The sequence below is a fragment of the Trichosurus vulpecula genome, chromosome 9, assembly GCF_011100635.1.
Source record: "Trichosurus vulpecula isolate mTriVul1 chromosome 9, mTriVul1.pri, whole genome shotgun sequence".
NCBI classification, from domain to species: domain Eukaryota; kingdom Metazoa; phylum Chordata; class Mammalia; order Diprotodontia; family Phalangeridae; genus Trichosurus; species Trichosurus vulpecula.
This window is the reverse complement of record NC_050581.1, coordinates 184,925,221-184,946,681: the sequence shown is the minus strand read 5'-3', so window position 1 is coordinate 184,946,681 and position 21,461 is coordinate 184,925,221. Positions and strand designations below refer to the sequence as shown.

Genomic DNA, 21,461 nt, shown 5'->3' with positions numbered 1-21,461 from the left:
TCTGTATTTATTTCATTTCTGGCAGACTTAAGGAAGGCCACAAAGTTAAGCAAAGGTAAATAATTATATGTAAGTAGGAGGGGGGGGAAAGCAGAGACAGAAATGAAAATGAAAATGTACTTATTTCCTTTAAAAGGCAGAAACTTCAAAAGTCACCGAGGTATATAATTTTTCACTTGCAAGACTTTCAGGGGAAATACAAATTATGATGTGCACAAATGTGATCCTTTACTAGATGGTGATGCCTGATCCAGCTTCAAAGTAAAACAGAGAATATGTCACAGGTGGAGTTTCATCTTTGAATTTCTGCCTATTTTATATGTATATGCATTAAAACATTATCTAAAAGTTTATTTTGAGCTATTGAAATGTATTGGGTTCACTGATTTATACATATGGTATTGATTAAGCCCCTACTATGGACAGAGCTCTTCTGTAGGTGGCAAGGGAAATAAAATGCTTAGGAAAAAACATGAATCTTGACCTCAGTGAGATTACCACCTACAGCGCAAAGAGAGATAATGACATTATGCAATCACATATTGTAAGAGCATTCGAGAGTGGCAAAAAAAAAAAACAAAAACCACAATGTGAGATTAGAGGGAGAAGGTTCTTAAGGAGAAGGGCATCAGTAAGTGAACTCTGACCCACTGGAACAAACTAGGGAGTCAGTAAACGAATAGCAAATGTGAGTGGGGGAGGATACCTTTTCTATTCCCTTGTATTTTTCTCATAAGCAAGTATTTATTTGGGGTATATTTACAGGCCTAGTATAGTTGGCTTTTCAATACCAGAACAAACCAACAGCACACCATGTCAACCATATTTAGACAGCTTTCTGAACTGTTCCCATACCTCTCCAGATGTTCTTATGCTATGTCTTCTACCAGAAGGTGGAGGTGGTCCAAGCACCTTGGATCCAAATGCAATGTGAGAGACATCTTGATTCTTACTGTTTCTTGCACTGCCTGATCCTCTGTTAATAAACTGATCTGTTGGGGTTTTTTTTGGAAAAAATTGAAGATATTAATCAACAAATAAGAATTATCAATTCCACATTACTCAACATTTTACTATCTTTAATAACTTGAATTGTATATATTGAAAATAATTTATATTAAAACTATTTCCTATCAAACTGGTGTGCAGCTTCTCACAAGAAGCCAAATTCTAAATTCTCTTAAGTTACTTAATATAAAGCCCAGTTTGGAATCACCAAAAACCTTTTGAGTCTTAGAGGGTTGACAGTGAAAACAAATTATATTCACCAACATTACAAGACACTCAAGAAAAATAAAAGACAATGAGCCATTATAAAGCTACATTTCTGGAAAAATACTGAAAAGAGTGTTATGAAATCGGAGGAGAATTAAGATGTGAGCTAGAAAACTTGTTCTGAAAAAGCTTTGTGACAGAGCAAAGGCTCAATTGAGACTTAAAGGCCATGAAAAGTCTGTACAGGGAGGAAAGGTGTTTGAATGCTTTTGGGGTGGAGACAGGCAAAACAAAGGAGAAAACATACTTTAATAGACCCATCACTTTGCAGGTGTGAGAAGTCATGCCACTGACACAGTCTGGAACTTTCCACATCTCCCATCCTCTGCTATTCGGACCTAGTCTGCCATGAATCCTGAACAGAGGACTAGGGCAACACAAAGGCAGACACTGCTACCTTCATTCTCCTCCTGGCCCCTCCCTTAGCCCTTGGGTCCTCCTTGCCCTGGCAGAGTCAACTACTTCTGTGGCCTGCCTCCTTCTACTGGTGAGTTTCTCTTGATGCTTCCATTATGTGGAAGGACCCTGGTTAGCCTGCCTTTACTTTTCTTATGGACTTTTCTCAGACTTTCTGGACTGCAAAACCATGTTCCCTTCTTCATACTTCTTCATATCTTCCTCAATTTCCCCTCCACTGGTTTTCTGCTTCCTTTAATATGCTATCTTTCCCCATTAGACTGCAAACTCCTTCAAGGTAGAGCCTGTCTTTTGTGTATCCTCCTCATAGCACAATGCCTGGCACTTGAAAACCTTCCAACCTCCCCCTGTCCTGACCCCTCTCTTCCCTTCCTTTTCCTTCCTCCTCTTTCCCTGTTTTCTTCCCTCCTTCATCTATCCATTTACTATCTCAGGAATGTCCATGCACCACTTGGGCTGACCATCTGTTGTTTCTCATTCTCCCTAAGCATTCTCTAAGCATAATGCCCTTAGATCTTTCTCTGTCTTGTTATTTTCTTAACAAGTCAGTTCTGATAACATGCTAAAGCCTATGCATATCACACATCTTTTTGAGGACAGTCTTTCATTTAATAAAATTTTTATGAGATTGTGGTATCTCATGACTCACAATTACAAACCATCACCAGAAAATTTTTAACATTAAAAAGATAGACTTTGGCAAAAGCAAGGTGCTTGTGATCCTTTTAAAAGGTCTGGGAAATATCTTAAGTGTGATCTAGAATGCAATTCTCCTTATGTTTAATTTTGGGGCCAAGACCTATGTACTCATGGACTGATTCAACAGGCTTCCCATTTAACTGCATGCTACTAGCTAGGCAATATTCAGTTTTCACACCAAGACAAAACACCCTTAATTCACACTGCATGTTCAACTGCTAACAGTTTCAGGAGTGGTGAACCTGTGGCCTCAAGGCCACATGTGGATTCAGTCAAAGGGCTGCACTTGAGGACCTAGAGGATCACATGTGACCTTGAGGCTGCAGGTTCCCCATCCCTGGTTTAGACCGAGGTACAGTTGTTTTTCAAGTTGCAATTAACATTTTCTTAACACTAAACAAAAACATTTATCTTCAGTACTTATTAAATATACACAATTCCTTTCCAAATGCATTCATCCATTATTTTCTTTTCTAGTTTAAAGACATCTTGATGTAAAAATCCATCATTAAAAATTAAGAAAATGATCACATTCTAACATGTTACACATTAAGTGAATATATGATAATTCACTCATAAGCCAGAAAAATAATGGTCATTGCAAGCTTGTGTAATAACCTCTAGGGTAAAAAGGAAACATCCTTAAAACTAGGGTCTACAATCCTAAATTATTGTAAAGACATAATTTCAATACATGCTATTCTGGGTGCAATTTCATACTTTTCGTAATCAACAGTCAGAAAATTCATCATCTAAAGCACTTCTGTATTACAAGCAAACTTAAGTCATCATCTCCCCTTTGGCTGTAAATGTTTGTGTTGGAGAGGAGGGGATCTGTTTCTCAGTAAATCAAGTCACTATTTTAAACTTCACAAAGATGTCTTTTGTTTCTTACATATTCTTACAATTCCTTCTTTCAAAAGCTGCTAAGATTTTATAACCTTGCCAAGGCTGAAGATCCAAAGGACTTGGTAAGTTCCCAAATAACTTTATGGATGAGAAATTACAAGTTTTGGGGAACTTTTCCCCAAAATCTATTATTACTGTTATTATTGTTATCATTATTAATTTTAAAGCAAAGTATACTCAAGCAAACACTTAAGATATTTTTAATCATAACAACAAAAGACTCTTAATTCACAATTTCACAGTGTTCAGATTAAAAAAGGAGATAATCTTCTAATGATACAGTTGTATCCCCTGATAGGTATAATTTTTCAAATTAAGAGCATTTCTTCTACCATTGTTTCCTGAAAACCAGAATGCAGGAAATTAGAAGCATAATATTAATATAAAACAATATCACAGATTTTAAACAATACACATAGCAGTTTTTGCTATTCATTAATTTAGGTGAATGCAATTCTGAATTATCTTACAATCAAAAAACTCATTTAATCTGCCTATCAATTTCACATTCTATAGTAGTTGCAAATATAGAGTAATTACGACCCAGTTACACTTATAGTTATAAAGGTGGCTGAAAGCATTACCATTCAGGGTACACATTAACCATACTGTGAATAATAATTTTTCCCAATTAATTTATCAAAATAAATTAAAAATTTTTGCATTTAGGGTATGTAACATATCAGAGATCTCTGATAATCTCAATATGGCTTAATATTGATGGAAAGATTACACTTATAATTCTTATTCTTCCAGTCTATAAATATTTTAATACCAAATTTAAGTGTATTCTGCATCATGGTCTGTTTTACTCACAGAGGGTCAAACATCACAATTGTCCTAAGGGAAAAACACATCTCACTTTAAATGAGGCTGTATTACAATTTTGGTTAGGACAAATAATCAAGTCAAATCAAATTTGGATTTACAGTTATAAATGGCACCATATAAAATCTCAAGTTTTCCAAGGGCCATTCACTGCCCCCACTTCAAATTAAAGACCCCACTACCTTCAATAAGTCTACTGCCAAAGATTAGTGTGGCAGTTTTATAATTTCAAACCTCCATTTCAAGGTACATTTTTAGCTCTCCTAAAATACAGTTATTGCAAACAACCTTTTTTTACATAGAAATCATGAATGTATATATTCCTCACATAAAATTTAGAATACACCTTTTTATTGGTCCTTCAAGGACAGAGTTTTAGAATTTAGATGGTTATACTCGATTCCATGCTGCAAATGTATTTTTATAAATAACAAATTTACTTGGTAAATGTTTTAACTAGATAGAATCTTTTGAATTTTAAATTGTGCTCATGATTTTAGCTATTTTTCTTTTTTTAATTCTTTTTTTTTTTTTTTGCTTTTTGGCAGGGCAATTGGGGTTAAGTGACTTGCCCAAGGTCACATAGCTAGTACGTGTCGAGTGTCTGAGGCTGGATTTGAACTCGGGTCCTCCTGACTCCAGGGCCGGGTGCTCTACTCACTGTACCACCTAGCTGCCCCTTTAGCTATTTTTCTACATCAATTAGATGTAGTGAAATATAATTCAGAGATCATAAGAAATCTCAAAACTAATTCTAACCAGCAATTCTCCAACTATTATTCACCAATTTACAGGCATAGAATTCTTCCCATACTCCTCTAATCCTAAGGAGATCCAAAACCTCCTCAAATTTTTCTCCTCCTATGGACTTTGATTAAAGCCTTGCAAAGTTCAAAATTATAGCTCTCTTTCCACACTTTGACTCCATAGTTCACTTACCTTCACTACTTCCACTTAACCCTCACATCTTTATATTTCCCAGTCCTATCCCAACTATTTACAAAACTGTTTTTCTTCATTCCAATGAATCCCTTTGCAAATTAGCACAAGTTTCTTATGAAATAACAGTTAATTACAAAACTTTTATTGTTCCTTGACCAAAAGTAAAACTTCTGTGAGTTTGGGAAATAACATCATCTCCGCAGAAAAAGCAATCCTAGTTCAAAGAAACAGTTACGAGGTTGCGTAAATCGAGACTGTCCTCAGTCTGCATTTTATTCAACAACTGGATAAGCCCCTGACTCTATCTTCACTATCTCAAGAGATCTCTGGCCTTACCAGAATAAACATAACTTATCCAATTCCTGAGACCCCAAAATTCAGGTAAAACATCTCCAAGCGGGATTCTTAAGAGCTTACAGACATATAGCCTATTCCAATTCCTTTTAAGGACTTTGGTTCTAACTTACCAGACAACTAAGTTCTATTAAATCATTCACACAAGGAACACAATGGTGAAGTAAAACACCCATCTAAAATTAAATTTGCTTACTCTCAAATTATTTGATTTCTGATTTTAAAAGACTCTTCCTTTCCAAGGTGAAGGGAAGAAGATTTAATAACAGGTGGTTCTTAAGCATCAGATAAATTTAAAATTGCAGACCGTAAAACTGTTTGTTTGTTTCCTCCATTTCTGTACCTCACCGGATAAAACTTTTAAATTGGCTTTGTTGAGGGTTGGGGGAGACGAGGTCCAGGAACTGCAAAACTGGAGTTCCCAGACAGGGTTATTGAGGGGGAGTGCCTCTCAAGGACCTGAGCACTGGAGAGGGTCAGGGCTGTCTGGAATGAACTCATGATCTCAGGCATTCTTTAAGTCAAGGTGGCAAAGATTTATTATGCTTTACAGTGGGCAAGAGTTTTCAGGGAACCTGCAACCTTACAGGGATGCAGGAAAAGTTTTTATAGGAGATGTAGAGGTGAAACATGTTAATTAGGTGTTTTGGGGTAGAATTAGGGAGTTGTTAAGGGGTGGTCAGTTCTTAAAGGAACATGCACTTTTTGTATCTACTGTGCAGGTATCTTACCCCAGGGTTCACTGGGAAATAGCCCAAGGGTGGGGTGACCTGGGGGTGTGGTTTTGACTGTGAAACTTCACTAAGTCAACTAATGGTCAAGGTTGACTAGAAATATCCAAGTTGCTTCCATCAAATGTCTTGTTAGACAAGATAAATGTAAGGGAGTGTACATCTGTCTATGTCTAGGATACATATCAGTAAGGTCAGTAAGCAGTAAATATCATTATGAACCAGTGCACAGCCAATTAGCACGTACACAGGGAGTCGGACCAATAAATTCTATAGGGAGGCACAGCTGGCCACAGTATCAGGAGGAGAGATAAGTGTTTTGCTAAGGCATGCTACCCTTGAACTGGAGAGGAACTGTCTGAGACAGTATTTCGAGGGTAGGGAGAGATGTGATTTCAGAACTGGATGTGGTTTTGGAATTGAGGTCCAGGCACAGGCACCCAAGCAGAGGCTAATGAGAAATGTTAGAATTAGGGTCCAAGCACAAGCACTCAATCAGCTTCAGTTCTGTTTATTCTCTAGTCACTGAAATTACCCCTTTCCCTTGCTCTAAAACAATAAATCTGTCACTGTCCAAGGTAGGGAGAGAATGTTTGTGTAAAAAAAAGTCCTAGGGGCTGCAACCCCCCACCCCTGCCAAAACCCACCAGGATATTTACCCAAACATTCAAACCACATTTCTACCATGACTTTTGAAAATGCTTTATAAACAGATTCCTTGTCAGTTCAAAAATGAATTCTCTAATTAGTTTTCAACAATATAAAGGATCTCCTCTTCCTTCTCCCTCTCTCTCTCTCCCTCTATTCCCAACTCTACCAGAATCAGGAACACAAAGATGAGATTATGTCTTTTTGAAAGTTTTAAAACATTCTGTAGAAAAAAGTTCCTACTCTTTTTCTGCCTATTGTTAAAACTTGTTTCCCACTGAAAGTTCACTCAAAGGGTCAGTAGAGATCCCTATTTATTTGGAAAGTGAGTTTAGCATAAGAATTGTAGTAATTACAGATTACAGGGAGAACTGACTTGAGAAAGAAGTTTCAAGTTGAACCTAAGCATAAGCAATATTTAAACATCAAAAGATCCTCTCTGGGGTCAAGAATGTTGTATTTTGGCTTTTAATACAGACCATGTTTTTTTTTTTTGTTGTTGTTGTTTTTAAAGAGTTTTAACCAGGCCAGAGTTCCCATATCAGGAGTAGACCTGACAAGGAATAATTTGGTTTCTAAATCTACAGACAATTGTCACAAACCAGAATTATCAGATCTAGGTCTGAATGACCAGAATTTGAGGGAATCCATAATATATATGAGATATCAGATAGGGCTCTTACTGGCCACTTGAGATTTACATCAGATCAGACCAGAATAGGATCTCCCAGGAATTTAGCCAGGGAGGGTAGGCAAGACAGCACACTAATTATACATGACTATGGATAGACAAGTTTCTTGCTTATCTGCCATCAGGAAATGGGGTGAAAGGGTGGAGGCCCTCTAATTAAGACACAAAGTTTTCAGCCAAAGCCCTTGCTTTCAAATGCTAATCACTCTGTTCCTCAGAGTATCAGTGTAGCCACTTGGTTGGTCACCCTAGAGTTCAATGATTTATGTCTAACAGATTATTCAGGTACAAGAGACCAACGCACAGACAATACAGACAAGTACACAGATCTGTATGTGACTTTCTAGCTAGGACTGAAACTTTTCCAGTCAGTCAATTATTCCTGCTTATAAATCTCCCCAGGTAAAATCTACCTTGTACATATATGCTGGCGGGCTACTAGGTAAAAAAACAAAACAAAACAAAAAAACCCCCTCAATCTTGACCCGACTTCGTCTGTTCCCTCTGGGTTGTCAGTAATTGACATAGAAATTCTATGAGGGCATAATATAGGTATTGCTGTCAATCACCAAATCAATGGCACAGAGATAGAAACTGCAGCTTTATCACCCTCAGAGCACAGGCTACACAGAACATTTACCAATCAGTCAGTGAGTTCAGAGCATCAGTTTCAGTAACTTCTACTGAATGTGAATACATAAGCAGGATGGTATAAAGGAATTGTACAGAATGAAGGAGGAGAAGATAAAGGGTTTACATGTGAGGAAACAAGTAACAGAAGGGGAAGATAAGGATGTCTGCATCAGGAAGGTCAGGAAGCTAGCTGACCCAAACTGGAGCTGAAGTTTCTATCCCATGCCTGACTCTGCAGACTTCAGCAGGATGCGACCTGCTTGCTTCAAGCAGTTCAACATATTAACATAAAGAAGCAGTTGGCAGTCTGCTTATTCTTTCTTCAGGTTTTCAATGAAGATACCCTTTGATACAGGGCACAGGCATTTTCATAAAGATTTACAAGAGAGAAAAACAGGCACATAGGGCTGATAATTGCTGATATCTTTTAAACTGCTTCTTTTGGTAGTGCTAAAAGCATCCTGAGCTGCAACTCATATTTTGCATTAAAAATGTGCATTGTTTTCAACAATTCCAAACTGTTCCTCAGCACATGCAAAAATTTTCTTTAACACCAATATTCTCCCTAAGATATTGTGTGCTTTTAATCCATGGAATACATTTCAGATGACCCAAAAGGCAAAGGACAGACATATGGTAGGCGTACGTAAGTTGTAGCATATTTCTTTCAATTTAATTTAAAAATATTTATGCATGAAGGGTACGATCAGGTTTATTACGAAATATGGACTGGCAGCCCAAAGGCTGGACAAAATGTAAAAGAAGCCCACTAATGAATAGGAGCAATCCTCTAGAGAAAATTAATGATGAGGAGCAGGAAGGAATTACAGAGGATGAGGAGTGGATAGGCTACGTTCTATACTGATCACACTGATGAAGAAACAAAAATCAACATCCATACTCTTTTCTAGTACTTTAGAATCTTCCCTCTTTTTCAGCTACCTTGAAGATCTAACATTGAGGACTCTTTAAAACTCTGTCACTTCCTAAATATATTTGATCAAGCCAATGCTTTCTTTCTGAAGTTATCTTTTTAAGTACCATTAACATTTTCTAACAAATTACATTGGGTGCCGTGATTCTACTCAACCACACAAACAAAAAAGACATTCACTGGGGTATGTAGAAAGGGGAAGCGAAGACAGTAGAGATATGGGCAGGGTAGAAAAGAAGAGCTGTGCTCAGAGGACAAATATTAGATTTGAGAGAAAGGGAACTAGAAATCCAGCTAGGGCTAGTTCTTTCCCTGGAGGATTGATCCAGGAAAGGCACCCCAAAGTGAAGAGACTGAGGATGTCCCGCGGCACATCCTTGGTCACCTGTGCAGCAGTGAAAGAGGGAGAGGCCAAAGAATGAAGAGGGAAACAAGAGGGAGTGATGGAGAATATAAGAAAAAGGCTGACAAACCAAAAGTTCAAGAGGGAAAAAGCCTAAATAACAACTTGATAAAGCAGTAAAGAAAGTCATAAAAACAAAAGGCAAAATGAATAAAATCTCAAAGAGAAACCAAAGTGCACTGGCAAAGTAGGTATATAAAGGGAAATTTACCATAATTACCTGACAAAATATATAATCCTCAAGGTTCTCCAGAAATCATGGAGAAGTAATTAAGAAAATGCAGAATGGTCCAAAAAGGAAAGAAAACTTTTTAAAAGATAAAATAAATTTAGATTGGAAATCAGAGCTCTCAATACAGAGTTAAAAGATACTAACAGCAAAGTACTATGTATAACAAATAATCACAAAGTAATAATAATTCATGAAGCCCCTACTACACGTCAGGCACGGTGCTAAGCACTTTACAAAGATGACCTCATTCGATCCTCATAACAACCCTGGGAAGCAGGTGCTATTATTATCCCCACTTTACAGATGAGGAAACTAAGGCAAACAGGGTTAAATGACTTGCCCGTGGTAACACAAAGAAGTAATCTGGTAACGCAAATCTGGCCTTAGACACTTATCAGCCATGGTCTACACTAGTACATGGCCTGATACCTTGTAAGAAACCTAGCCTTAACTATACTGCCTAAAATATTGGATAATGTAAATATTTGACAAATATTGTAATGTAACTATAAGGACAAATGGGCATTTTTGCCTGTTTCTGTTTTATATGAAAATGATTTCTCAATTAAAAAAAAGTTTCTAAGTGTCTGAGGCCACATAGGAACTCAGGTCTTCCTGAATCCAGACTCAGCACTTTATCCATTGTACCACCTACCTTCCAGGAAGTAGGAAAAATTAATATCAGATACAGAACTTACCCCAAAAATAGATTCTCAAATCTGAAAATGAACATATTGAAAAATAGGAAAGTTTGGTAGACAAGGCAACAGTGTTCTTTTAAAAAACCCATGAATTCCAAAAGGTATGACCTTCAAGATGGCACTTAAAAGATATACATCAAGGATCACAAATCTCCAAGAAGAACATGACAAATTAAAAAAAAAAACCCTGAATATAATACTCTGGTAAATAACACAAGAAAATTCTCTAGGGCTTCTGAAAATAGACAAAAAACTACATTTAAATCCAAAGATCATGGCCTAAAATATTATTCCAAATAAAATCTTGTTAAATACCTGATGAAATACATTCCTCTTCTCAAGAATGAGAGCCTATAAATATTGATTTCCCTTCAGGCTAGCTCAGTTTTTACGTGCACTTGTCTCTTCTATTGGAATGTAAGTGCCCTGAGAGTGGCTATTATTTCATCTTCGTATTTGTGCCCCAGTACCCAGCACATAAGAATCCAAGACCTAGCCCTGAACATTACAAGTCTGTCTTGAAGAGAGAGGGAGAATGGATTGTGAATTCATGGTACCGGGACCTCCCAGTTGAAGAAACTAACCCTACCAATGCAGGCTAGAGCTTTCTGTATGACTCACAGTCTCAGAGAGGCAGAGGCAGCTAGGTGGCCCAGTACATAGACACCTGGACTTTGAGTCAGGAAGCGATGAGTTCCAATCCTGCCTCAGACACGTACCAGCCATGTAACCCTGGGCAAGTCACTTAGAGGCTTTAGGCCTCGGTTTTCCCATCTATAAAATGAGGATTCTAGCAGCACAAGGATCGAATGAGTAAATATATGTAAAGTCCTTTTGCAAAACTGAAAGCACAATATAAATGCCAGTTACTGCTACCATGATTACAATTACTGTTACTATTATTTTTTAGAGTCTGTGACTTGGTAAGGACCACACAGCCAGTATATGTCAGAGGCAGTTCTTGAACTCCGTTTTTCCTGACTTGCTCTCCCTCTACCATGCCATGCCACCTCTGATCAGGTTAATTAATTAACAATTAATTAATAATAATCATAGTAGTATTTACTATGGCACTTAGAAGGTTACAAGAAGCTTCACAAATGTGATCTCACTTGATCCTCACAACAATGCTGGAGGGTAGGTATTATCATTATCCCCATTTTTTTTTTACAAATGTATAAACTAAGGCAGAAGTTAAGTGACTTGCTCGGGGTCACACAGCTATGAGGTCTTCCCAACTCCAGGTCCAGTGCTTTACATGCTGCACCAGCTAACTGCCTCTAATCAAGAGATCAACCCAAAAATCCACAGAGGAAACAACACAAATGGATGAATAATGCCTATTTTCCATGTAATCCCACACTGTTCAAAGGCCAGTTCACTGACCAAGTCCACAAGTTTTGCTATCTTAGGCTGGCATTTCAGACGGGTGCTGAGTTGGAGCCTGAGTTGAAGAGCAGGACAAAGAAAGGTGTTTCAACTACTGCCAGGTGCTCCCTGGCACAAAAAATAATCTCACGTTAATGTTCTTTTTGATGCTGGTTACCAATTTTGGAACACCATAGTCAAAGTTACACATGACCCAAAGGGAGACACACCTACATCTGAGACACAAAAGAAATCATTCAAGAAACATACAACTGGAAATGGAGGTCAGTTGGTTACATAGCAAGAGCAATGCAAAAAATATTGATAGTCTGAACATGGCAACAAAGACCCACACAACAGAAAAAGATCAAGAGCCAGAAAATTGGGTAGATATTCTGAGGAGGAACCATGGAAGAATGCAGAAAAGATTTTTCTCCAGATGAAAAGACATGGATGGCTTGCATTTGGCACCAATGTAAGACATACATGTATTAAGGAGATTACAGAACCACTGTAATATCAAAGAAGTATGTAAATACATATGGAGCTAGGTTGTTATCATAAAATTGTCAGAGCTGGAATATAATTGTTTGATCCTTTAAGAAAATTCAAATCAAAATAAAAAGTTTAATGGACAGTTTCTAAGTCATTAAACTTACAATCACAGACATTTTTAGGTACTAAATCTCTCACTTTTTGGAGTCTGAAAAAGATAGCCTTAAGAATGAAAATTAGTATTCATAGTGACAAGTTTCAAAATAGAGATCAGATTAAATTACTACTGTAGGCATTTCATTTTCTTAAGTTTGCTGAAAATGAACTTAGTGTAGGTCAAAGATGTTACCATTAATTATTTTGCTACTTTTTGGTGGGGTACATGCCTTCACAGTTAAATGGTAAAACCTAAGGGCCTATATCCTAATTGTCTTTCGAAAAAATAAACGTTAATTTCTGTCTCAAGATACAATGTTCTAATTATTTTAGTTATTTAAATTTCTAGGGTTTTCAAAGCCTAACCTATAAGAATCTGCTGAATGTTCAACTTTAATCACTGAGGGGTTCATGCTTCCAGCTTCCTTGTGCTATCTAACAATAAAGTCAGTACTAAACTTGACACTAGATGTTTGGCTCTGAATTTGATTATTTTCACATTATTTTCATGTGCTAACTCATAAAGAATTGTATCATCTTAAGAAACTCAGAAAGCTTGATTAAATGAATGGTACTAGAATCTAGTGACTAGATAATGGGAATATTTCTATCTCTTATACCTATTTACTAAGTAACTTTGGAAAATTACTTAACCAAGACTTTCATTCCATCATATATCAAGTGAGTATGTTAAGACTTCTTCATATAGTTAGTAGAACTACAGGAATGTAACTCAAATGGTTGCTATGAGAATTAACGGGGCAGTAATCTAAAGAAGAGAACAGATGGAATAGGGAGAATAATGTCAGATTATATAAAACTGACAGTTTCCAGAGAGTATAAAGAATGAAGGCTAGAAAAGGCCTCTTGGAGAAGAGTCTCATTATCATCAACAAGCACATTAAGATCTGAACAAAGATGGAGTAGCCTTTAATGAGTTTAATCTCTCAACTTCCAGCAAAACTTCTGACTAATTAAACCAATACCAAGTTTTGACTTCTGCTAAGATTCCCCCTTCGATGCTTCATCATAGCACCAAGATAACCCAGGGTTCTCCAAAGCTTTTCTAGCAGAGCTTCAGTGTTGGCCAGTGCCAGCAAGTTAGAAAGGCTTTGAGCAGGGGTGGAGTGACAGACTGCACATCTGCCATGCAGAGAGATAAATTAATAAAAAATTCAGCTGGAAAAGTAAAAGACCTAGGCAATCAAATCATAAGAAGAAGTAAGAATGAAGGTGGAATAGCCACTAACACTGAATATTTGGACAGCAATCTAGGTTGTTCTTTAATTCTTTAATGAGCATACCCCAGGATGGCTGTAGAGGGCTGACTTTTGGGGGCATGGTAACTCTCAAAGACCATCTACTAAGATATCTGTGCCAAAGGAGGGTGTATCCAGAGTCACAAAATTATAAAATTTTGAAGAGTGAAGAATTAATTCCTTTCATTAACAACAACAATAACCTAGGACATGTTTAAAAAGAATATAAATTAACATTAAATACTGAAATTATATCACCTTTCCCTAAGACAATGTAAAAACATTATTTGTATTCTCAGTAAACATATATCAACATGACAAAAAGCAATAAAGCACAAGATATTATTTCTCTCTCAAAACTTTACTTTATTAAGAAGCTAAAATTAGACCAGTTTATATACTTTGCCGTTAATAGGAAGAAAAAGTTTTCTGATCTTTTATCAACTCAGGCAATGATATAAACATTATTCAAAAAAGAGAATTTATTTATCACCAGGAGCAGAGATTATCAACCAGTTCTGTTCATACTGTAGTTATAGTTTTATAACCTTGAATTTCCCTGATATAATTTAGTATTTCCTTCCATGATATTTTCAAATATTAATATGCAAATATAAAAGAAAAGTTTTTATCAATGAATAACTATGTAAAAAATACAATTAAAATACATATCTAAAACAATTTTTAAAAGTTAGGTATTTGATAAACTTAAGCAAAAAGGGATTTTTTAAAAAAGTATTTTAGAACACTTCTGCTGGATTTCACCTATCTTTAAAATGAAGACTAAAATCCATTCTTTTTTTTAAGTTAGGTTTACTGAGGTTTACTATTTCTTACATCATCACAGTAACTCATGTATCTCTCCACAAGAGCCATCCCATATAATAAAGAGCATATATTCGGGGTGGGGGGAGGGAAGTAAGCATAAGTGACTGTTATACAGAGAAACGTGCAAAAACGTGTAATGCATTAGACCTGTGGCCTTCTGCCAAGAGCGTTCTCTCACATCTCTTCATTCAAGTCCTTCTTGATCTTTATAATTCTGTTACATTCACTTTTGATTTTTCTGAATATTATTCTTTCCATTTACATTGTTGTACTCACTGTGGATATTTTTTTCTTGGCTTTGCTCACGTCGCTCTGCATCAGTTCAGAGATCTTTCCAGGCTTCTCCGTATTCATCGCATACAGTATTCCTTACATTACAGCTTATTCCATTATATTAATGTGCCGTAATTGGTTTAGCTATTACCCAATAGATGGGGCATGCACTTTTGTAATGGTATTTATGGTGGGACTTTTTTACTGTTTTTTCTTTGAGAATGCTAAAGTAATCAAGTGACTTGGATTAAGCCTTGCTAGGTGCTAAGCCCCACACCCACCCTCTTTTGCTGATTAGGTGTGAAGCTTTCTGGCCTTGAACAGGGTATATAAACTCAGAGGTCAGCATTTTGTTTGGGGTTCTCACTCACTGGAAGAGTGTTATGTGATATGACCAGAAGAGACTCTGGGTAGCTGTTGGAGCCCCCTGGCTTTGAAAACCCAGATGTTGGTGCCTCTTTCTCTGGTGATTATGTAATTCTTTGGGCACACAGCTAGAGGCCTGTCTGTTGATAACTGTGTGTGTTTGCTGTGTTTATATTGTCTCTGTAATTTCTGTTCATATTTCCTCTGAAGCTCAGGGTGCTGGCTTTCCCCCCTGAACTAAGTGAATGATATATGTATGTTTGATTAAAGTGAGATTGCTAACCCCTTAGAGTTGCTTTCCTTAGAAAAGCAGATCAAAGAACCTGTGCTGGCAGCCCTTCTGTGCACTGGTGTTGTTGGTCTTACACAGCCACAGTAGTGGCAAGAAGTATTGTTGTTACAATTTTGTTTCTAATTCTTAGCTATGCCAAAAAAATGCTACTATAAATATGTTGAAATATATGCAGAGCTTTTTCTCATCAATGGTTTCCTTGATGATATCATTGATTCAAAGGGTAGGAACCTTATAGTCACCTTGTTGGAAAATTCCAGATTACTTTCCAAAATGGTTATACCATTTCACAGATCTACCAACAATGTATTAGTATGCCTCTCTTCCTACAACCCCTCCAACATTGACTGTTGCCATGTTTTTTGTCATTTCTACCAATGTTCAAGGTATAAGGTAAAACCTCAGAATTGTTTAGATTTTAATTTCTCTTATTATTAGTGATTTGGAGTATTTTTATGTGGTTATAAATACTTTACAGTAGTACTTTTGACCATAGATATAGCTATTAATCATATATATGTGTATATATATATATATATATCCATATATGTATACATATGGATATACATACACATATATATAGTTTACGTATCTCGGATAATATACTCTTATCAGAGAAATATGATATAAAGTTTTTTTTTTCCCATTCTACTACCTCCCTTCTTATCGTAGATGCATAAATGTTGTCTGTGTAGAAGCTCTTCAGTTTCAAGTAATCAGTTACCTATTTTATAACTGACCCTATCTCATTTTGTTAAGAACATATCTCCTACCCATAGCTGTGAGAGGTATGTTATGCTTTTCTTCTCATTTTTTACAGCATGAGCTTTAATAATAAGATCACATATCCATTTAAAATGTATTGTGGTGTAAGCTGTTGGTCTAAGGCTAATTTCTGCCAAACTGCTTTTTAGTTTTCCCTGAAATTTTTGTCCACTATGGATATTACCAAACACAGGGTTATAGAGTTCTCTTATTTCTGAATCTCCTTTATCTAGTCTATTCCATTGATCTATCCCCTGTTCTTAAACCAATACCAGATGGTTTTCATGACTGCTGCTTTATAATATAGTTTGAGGTTTGGAAATGCTATTTCCCCTTCATCCTTACTTATTTTTATGATTTGATTTTCTAGATCTCTTTCCAACTGAATTTTATTATCTAGCTCAGTAAAGTATCCTTTTGGTAATTTGATTGGTATAACACTAAAAGCATAAGTTAATTTAATAGTATCATCATTTTTCTTATATTGGCCTGGCCTCCCACAAACACTGAATATTCATCCAACTATCTAGGTTGTTCTCTTATTCTTCAAGGAGCATCTTGTGACTGAGTATACTCATGTGTTTTGTGTGCTTTGGGAGGCTGATACCCAGATATTTTATGCATTTCATAGTTATTTGGAATAGGGATTTTTTCTATTGTCGCTTCTTGTGTTTTGTTATTATAATACAGAAATGCTCTTGATTCTGGAGGATTTATTTTGTAGCTTGAAACTTTGTTGAAGCTACTAATCATCTCAATTAGCATCTTTGCTGATTTCCTGGGATTTTTCAAGTAAACCATCATATCATCAGCAAATAGGGACAATTTTATTTATGTTTCCTTTCTTTTGGCTTATTGCTATTCTAGCACTTACAGAATTATACCAAATAATATTAGGGAGAATAGGTTATCTTTGCTTCACTCCTCTAATTACTAGACTAGCTACTAGTATATCCTTATTATCTATGATGCTTGCTTTCAGTTTTTAATAGATGCTTTTTATGATATTATACAAAGATCCCTCTCTATGCTTATACAGTGTAGAATTTTTATCATAAAAGAGTACCAGAGACGCTAATGTGCTGTTGGTGGACCTGTGAACCGCTCCAATCATTCTGGAGAACAACTTGGAACTATGCGCAAAGGGCTATAAAACTGTGCATACCCCTCGACCCAGCAACAGCACTGCTAAGTCTATAGTCAAAGATATTTTAAAAAAAGGGGGAAAGGACCTATCTGTACAAAAATATTTACAGCAGCCCTTTTTGTTGTGGCCAGGAATTGGAAACTGAAGGGATGCCTATCAATTTGGGAATGGCTGAGGAAACTTATTGTGTGATAAGAAATGTCAAGCAGAATGATTTCAGAAAAACTTGGAAAGACTTAAATGAACTGATGCAAAGTGAAGTGAGCAGAACCAGAAGAATGTTTTACACAGTAACAGCAATATTGTAAGATGAAAAGCTGTGAATGACTTAGGTATTCTCAGCAATACAATGATCCAAGACAATGCCAAAGGACTAATCAAGCATACTATCTGCCTCCAGTGAAAGAAGTGATTCTTGTCTGAATACAGACTGAAAGCATGCTGTTTTTTACTTTCTTTCATTCTTTTCCTTTTATTCAAGTCTGCTTATGCAAAATGACTAATAAGGAAATGTTTAACATAATTGCACATGTACAACCTATATCTTATTGTTTACTATCTCAGGGAGATGGGGTGGGGGTGGGGAAGGGAAGGAGGGAGGCATAGAAATTGGAACTCACAACTTAAAAATATTGTTTCAATATATAATTTGGGGAAAATAACAAAACAAAACAAAACAAAACAAAAAAAAGGAGTGTCATACTTGGTTCAAAGGCTTTTTTGGGAGGTGCAGGGGAAAGGCAATCAGGGTTAAGTGACTTCCCCAGGGTCACACAGCTAGTAAGTGCCTGAGACTGTATTTGAACTCAGGTTCTCCTGACTCCTGCGCTGGTGCTCTATCCATTGTGCCACCTAGTTGTCCTGTTGATGGCCTTTTCCGCATTTACTGAGATGATCATATGGTTTTGGAAGTTTTGGTTTTTAATATGATTAATTTTATTGATTGTTTTCCTAATGTTGAACTATTCTAGCACTGCTGGTATAAATCTCATTTAATTATAATGAATGATTTCTTATATAAATGGCTGTAATCTGTCTAATAGGATTTTGTTTAAAATTTTTGAGTCAATGTTCATTAATGATACTGGGCCGTGTTTACTCTTTTAGGTATCAATACTATATTTGCCTCATAAAACAATTCTCGTAGAATGTTTTCTTTCTCAATTTTTGAGAGTAATTTTGAAATATAGTTAGTAAGAGTTCTTTCAAAGTTTGATTGAATTCTCCATCAGGCTCAGGAGGTTTTTCTTTGGTAGTTCTTTTAAAGGTAGATCTATTTCCTTTCCTTAGATTGGGTTATTTAAGATCTCTATCTCATCTCCTGATAATCATGAGTATTTTTTATTTTTGAAGGTATTCCTCTATTTCTTTTGTATTCTCAGCTTTTTTTTCTTTTAGCAAACAACTGTGCATATGTTCTGATTATTCTTTTTCTTCTGGTTTTGCTCTGATTTTACCTTACTCATTAGCTATTTTGTTGATTTTACTTTCTGCTCTCTTTTTAATCAGATTAGCTAGGGGTTTAACAATTTTATTAGTGTTTTGTTAGTCTACTAGAACCAGCTTTTAGTACTATTTATCACTTCAATGGGTTTTTTGTTTCCAATTTATCTATTTCCCCTTTAATTTTTAAAATCTCCTCTTTTGTGCTTATGGGTTTATTTGTTCATTTTCTATTTTTAAAAAATGCATACTTAGTTTATTAGTTCTCTCTTTTTGTATTTTGTGAATGTATGATGGCAAGACTATGAGTTTTACCCAGAGGACTGCCTTAGCTGCATCCTAGACATTTTGGTGTGGCATTTTATCATTTTAATTTTAACATAATTTTTAATTGTTTCTGTGATTTGTTCTTTGGCTCATTCATTAAAAATTTATTGTTAAGTCTCCATTCGGGTCTCTATCTTTTTTTTTGGTGGTCCCTGAACCAATTATTATTTTTATTGTGTTATGGTCTGTAAAGGATGTATTAACTATTTCTGCCTTTTTACATTGTTTTCAGTATCTCTGTAGTCTAGTACCTGGTCTGTTTTTGTAAAAGTTAATGAGAAATGTATGTTCTTTTACTGTCCCATTAAGAAGATGCTCCAAGTCTTTTAACTTTAATTTCTCCGGAATCTTGTTCAGTTCCATATTTTCCCTTTCGTTTCTCCTTCTGTTAGATTTATCCAAAACTGAGAGAGGGATATTAAAATCTCCTGTCATTATTGTATGTTACTGTCTTCTTGAAGCTCAGTTGTTTCCTTCATGAATTTAGATGTTAAGGCATTTGGAGAGTATAAGTTTATTACTGATATTAGTTTTTTATATATAGTTCACTTCAGCATATCTTTTTTGCTTTGTCTGGCAGAATGATTTTAACTTCTGCTTTTCTGAATTCAACTGATGTGCAATAAATTTTTTCCCATCTCCATGGTTTGATTTTGTTTTGTTATTGTTTTATGATGTCTCTTTTTAAAATGTGTTTCTTGTAAGCAATAGATTGTAGGGTTTTGTTTCCTTATCCAATCTGTCACTCTTCTTCATTTTTTGGATTGCCTAATCCATTCATATTTGATGATATGGAATAGGTGTATACTTTCCTCCATCTCTAAAACTGTTTCTTTTTTTCAGGTTATGATTCCCCCCGACTTCTGCTGTAAACACAATATTATGTTCCTTCAGTTACCTTAATCCTTTTTTAAGTTTGCCTTGTTCCCACTGACTCTTCCCCTCACTCCTCATCCTCTCTTCTTGTTTGTTACCCCTTTTTCCTATTAGAGTTTTTCTTTTAAATTAGTTCTTTCTCTCTTTTATCACGTTATATATTTCTCCTCCCTCTTTTTTCTTCTTAGTATGATAAGTTCCCTCCCCCCTCCTCTCCCTTTTAACTAGTCTTGCTTATTAGCTTTTTTAATTTCACATTTTTGCAACCCTTTCAAAAAAAGATTTCATTTACTCTCTTCATTGTCCACCTTCTCTTTTTGTTTACTCTAGACTCTCATTGTCTGATTTGTGGCCCCTATAATTATTTGATCTCTTTTCTCAGTATTCATTATACAATCAAAGTTTCCAAGGTATCCATTCTAGGTTCTGCCCTGCAAGAGCTTTCCACTACTGTCTTCATAGGGTTTACTCAGTGAATTCACCTTTTCCATTGAGCCTTACTCTCAGAACAATGCTTATGATTGCAGGTGTCAAAGAAGACACTGCCCTATGGTAGATACCGTCCCCTCTCCCCACCCCACTAATCAATACCCTCTCATTTATCTTTTTTTTTTTCCTACACTTGCCTAGAAATCTCCATCAGTCTATGCTCTTCTGTTTGTCTGGGTGCCAGTTGCCCCCAGGGATTCCAACTCTCCACTCCCTGGACAAGAAGACTTTTTCAGGCACCAAATCCCACAAGGCTCATCCAGTATAAGGTCCCCATCTCCTTTCACCCATAGGAGCATTCATCAGTGGAACTCCCTCTCTCTTCCAAAGTAAGGCCTTTTCAATCTCCTTCTCCCTCCTTCTTACCGACTCCCATTAAGGCACTTCTCTTTCTGAGACCACAGAGGTCACATTCCCCTCATTTTTAGCTTGTGAGTTGACCCTGGATTATCACTCACTCCTCTCTAACCCCCAGCTCCCTTTCATGGACCCTCCCATGTTGTAACGCAGTCTCACAAAAGTAGCATTCACCAACAGACAAGGTGCCTCCAGATTCTGTCCATAATGCTCCTGGTTCATTTTTTACTGTTACCTCTACCAGATTTCTGCTTTCACCCTTGTTTCCTTGTGTACCTTTAGAAAGAAGTCTTTTACTGGTCTATCTGTTATGGAATTGAAAACTGATACCTCACTTTATTTTGCATTATTTTATTAAGGCTTAATCAATTCACTATGTATTAATAATCAAACCGTTATATAAGTATTGCTTTCCCTTAGTATCTGAACTTGAATTCCCTCTGAACTTCTTAAGCCTACAGCCCTGTTTTGCAACACAAGTCACCCTCCACCCAATAGGTTGGCCTTCTCAGGAGTTTCCAGACTTAATATCCTCAGCTAGATTCTAATCTGTTAGAATTTGCTAGCATGTAGACTGCAAGTGTCCTTTTATCCCTCAGAAATTGCCAGTCATGGGACATGTT

The 21,461-nt window shown here is 36.3% G+C and overlaps 1 protein-coding gene across 1 annotated transcript in view; it reads right to left on the bottom strand.

The window, feature by feature from the left end:
* CFAP20DC (CFAP20 domain containing) overlaps positions 1-21,461 on the bottom strand; it is a 230,109-nt gene that overhangs the window by 119,524 nt on the left and 89,124 nt on the right. Inside the window, exon 8 of the mRNA XM_036739445.1 lies at positions 856-992. Within this exon, the coding sequence (XP_036595340.1) occupies positions 856-992 (137 nt within the window). The remainder of the gene's footprint in view (positions 1-855; positions 993-21,461) is intronic.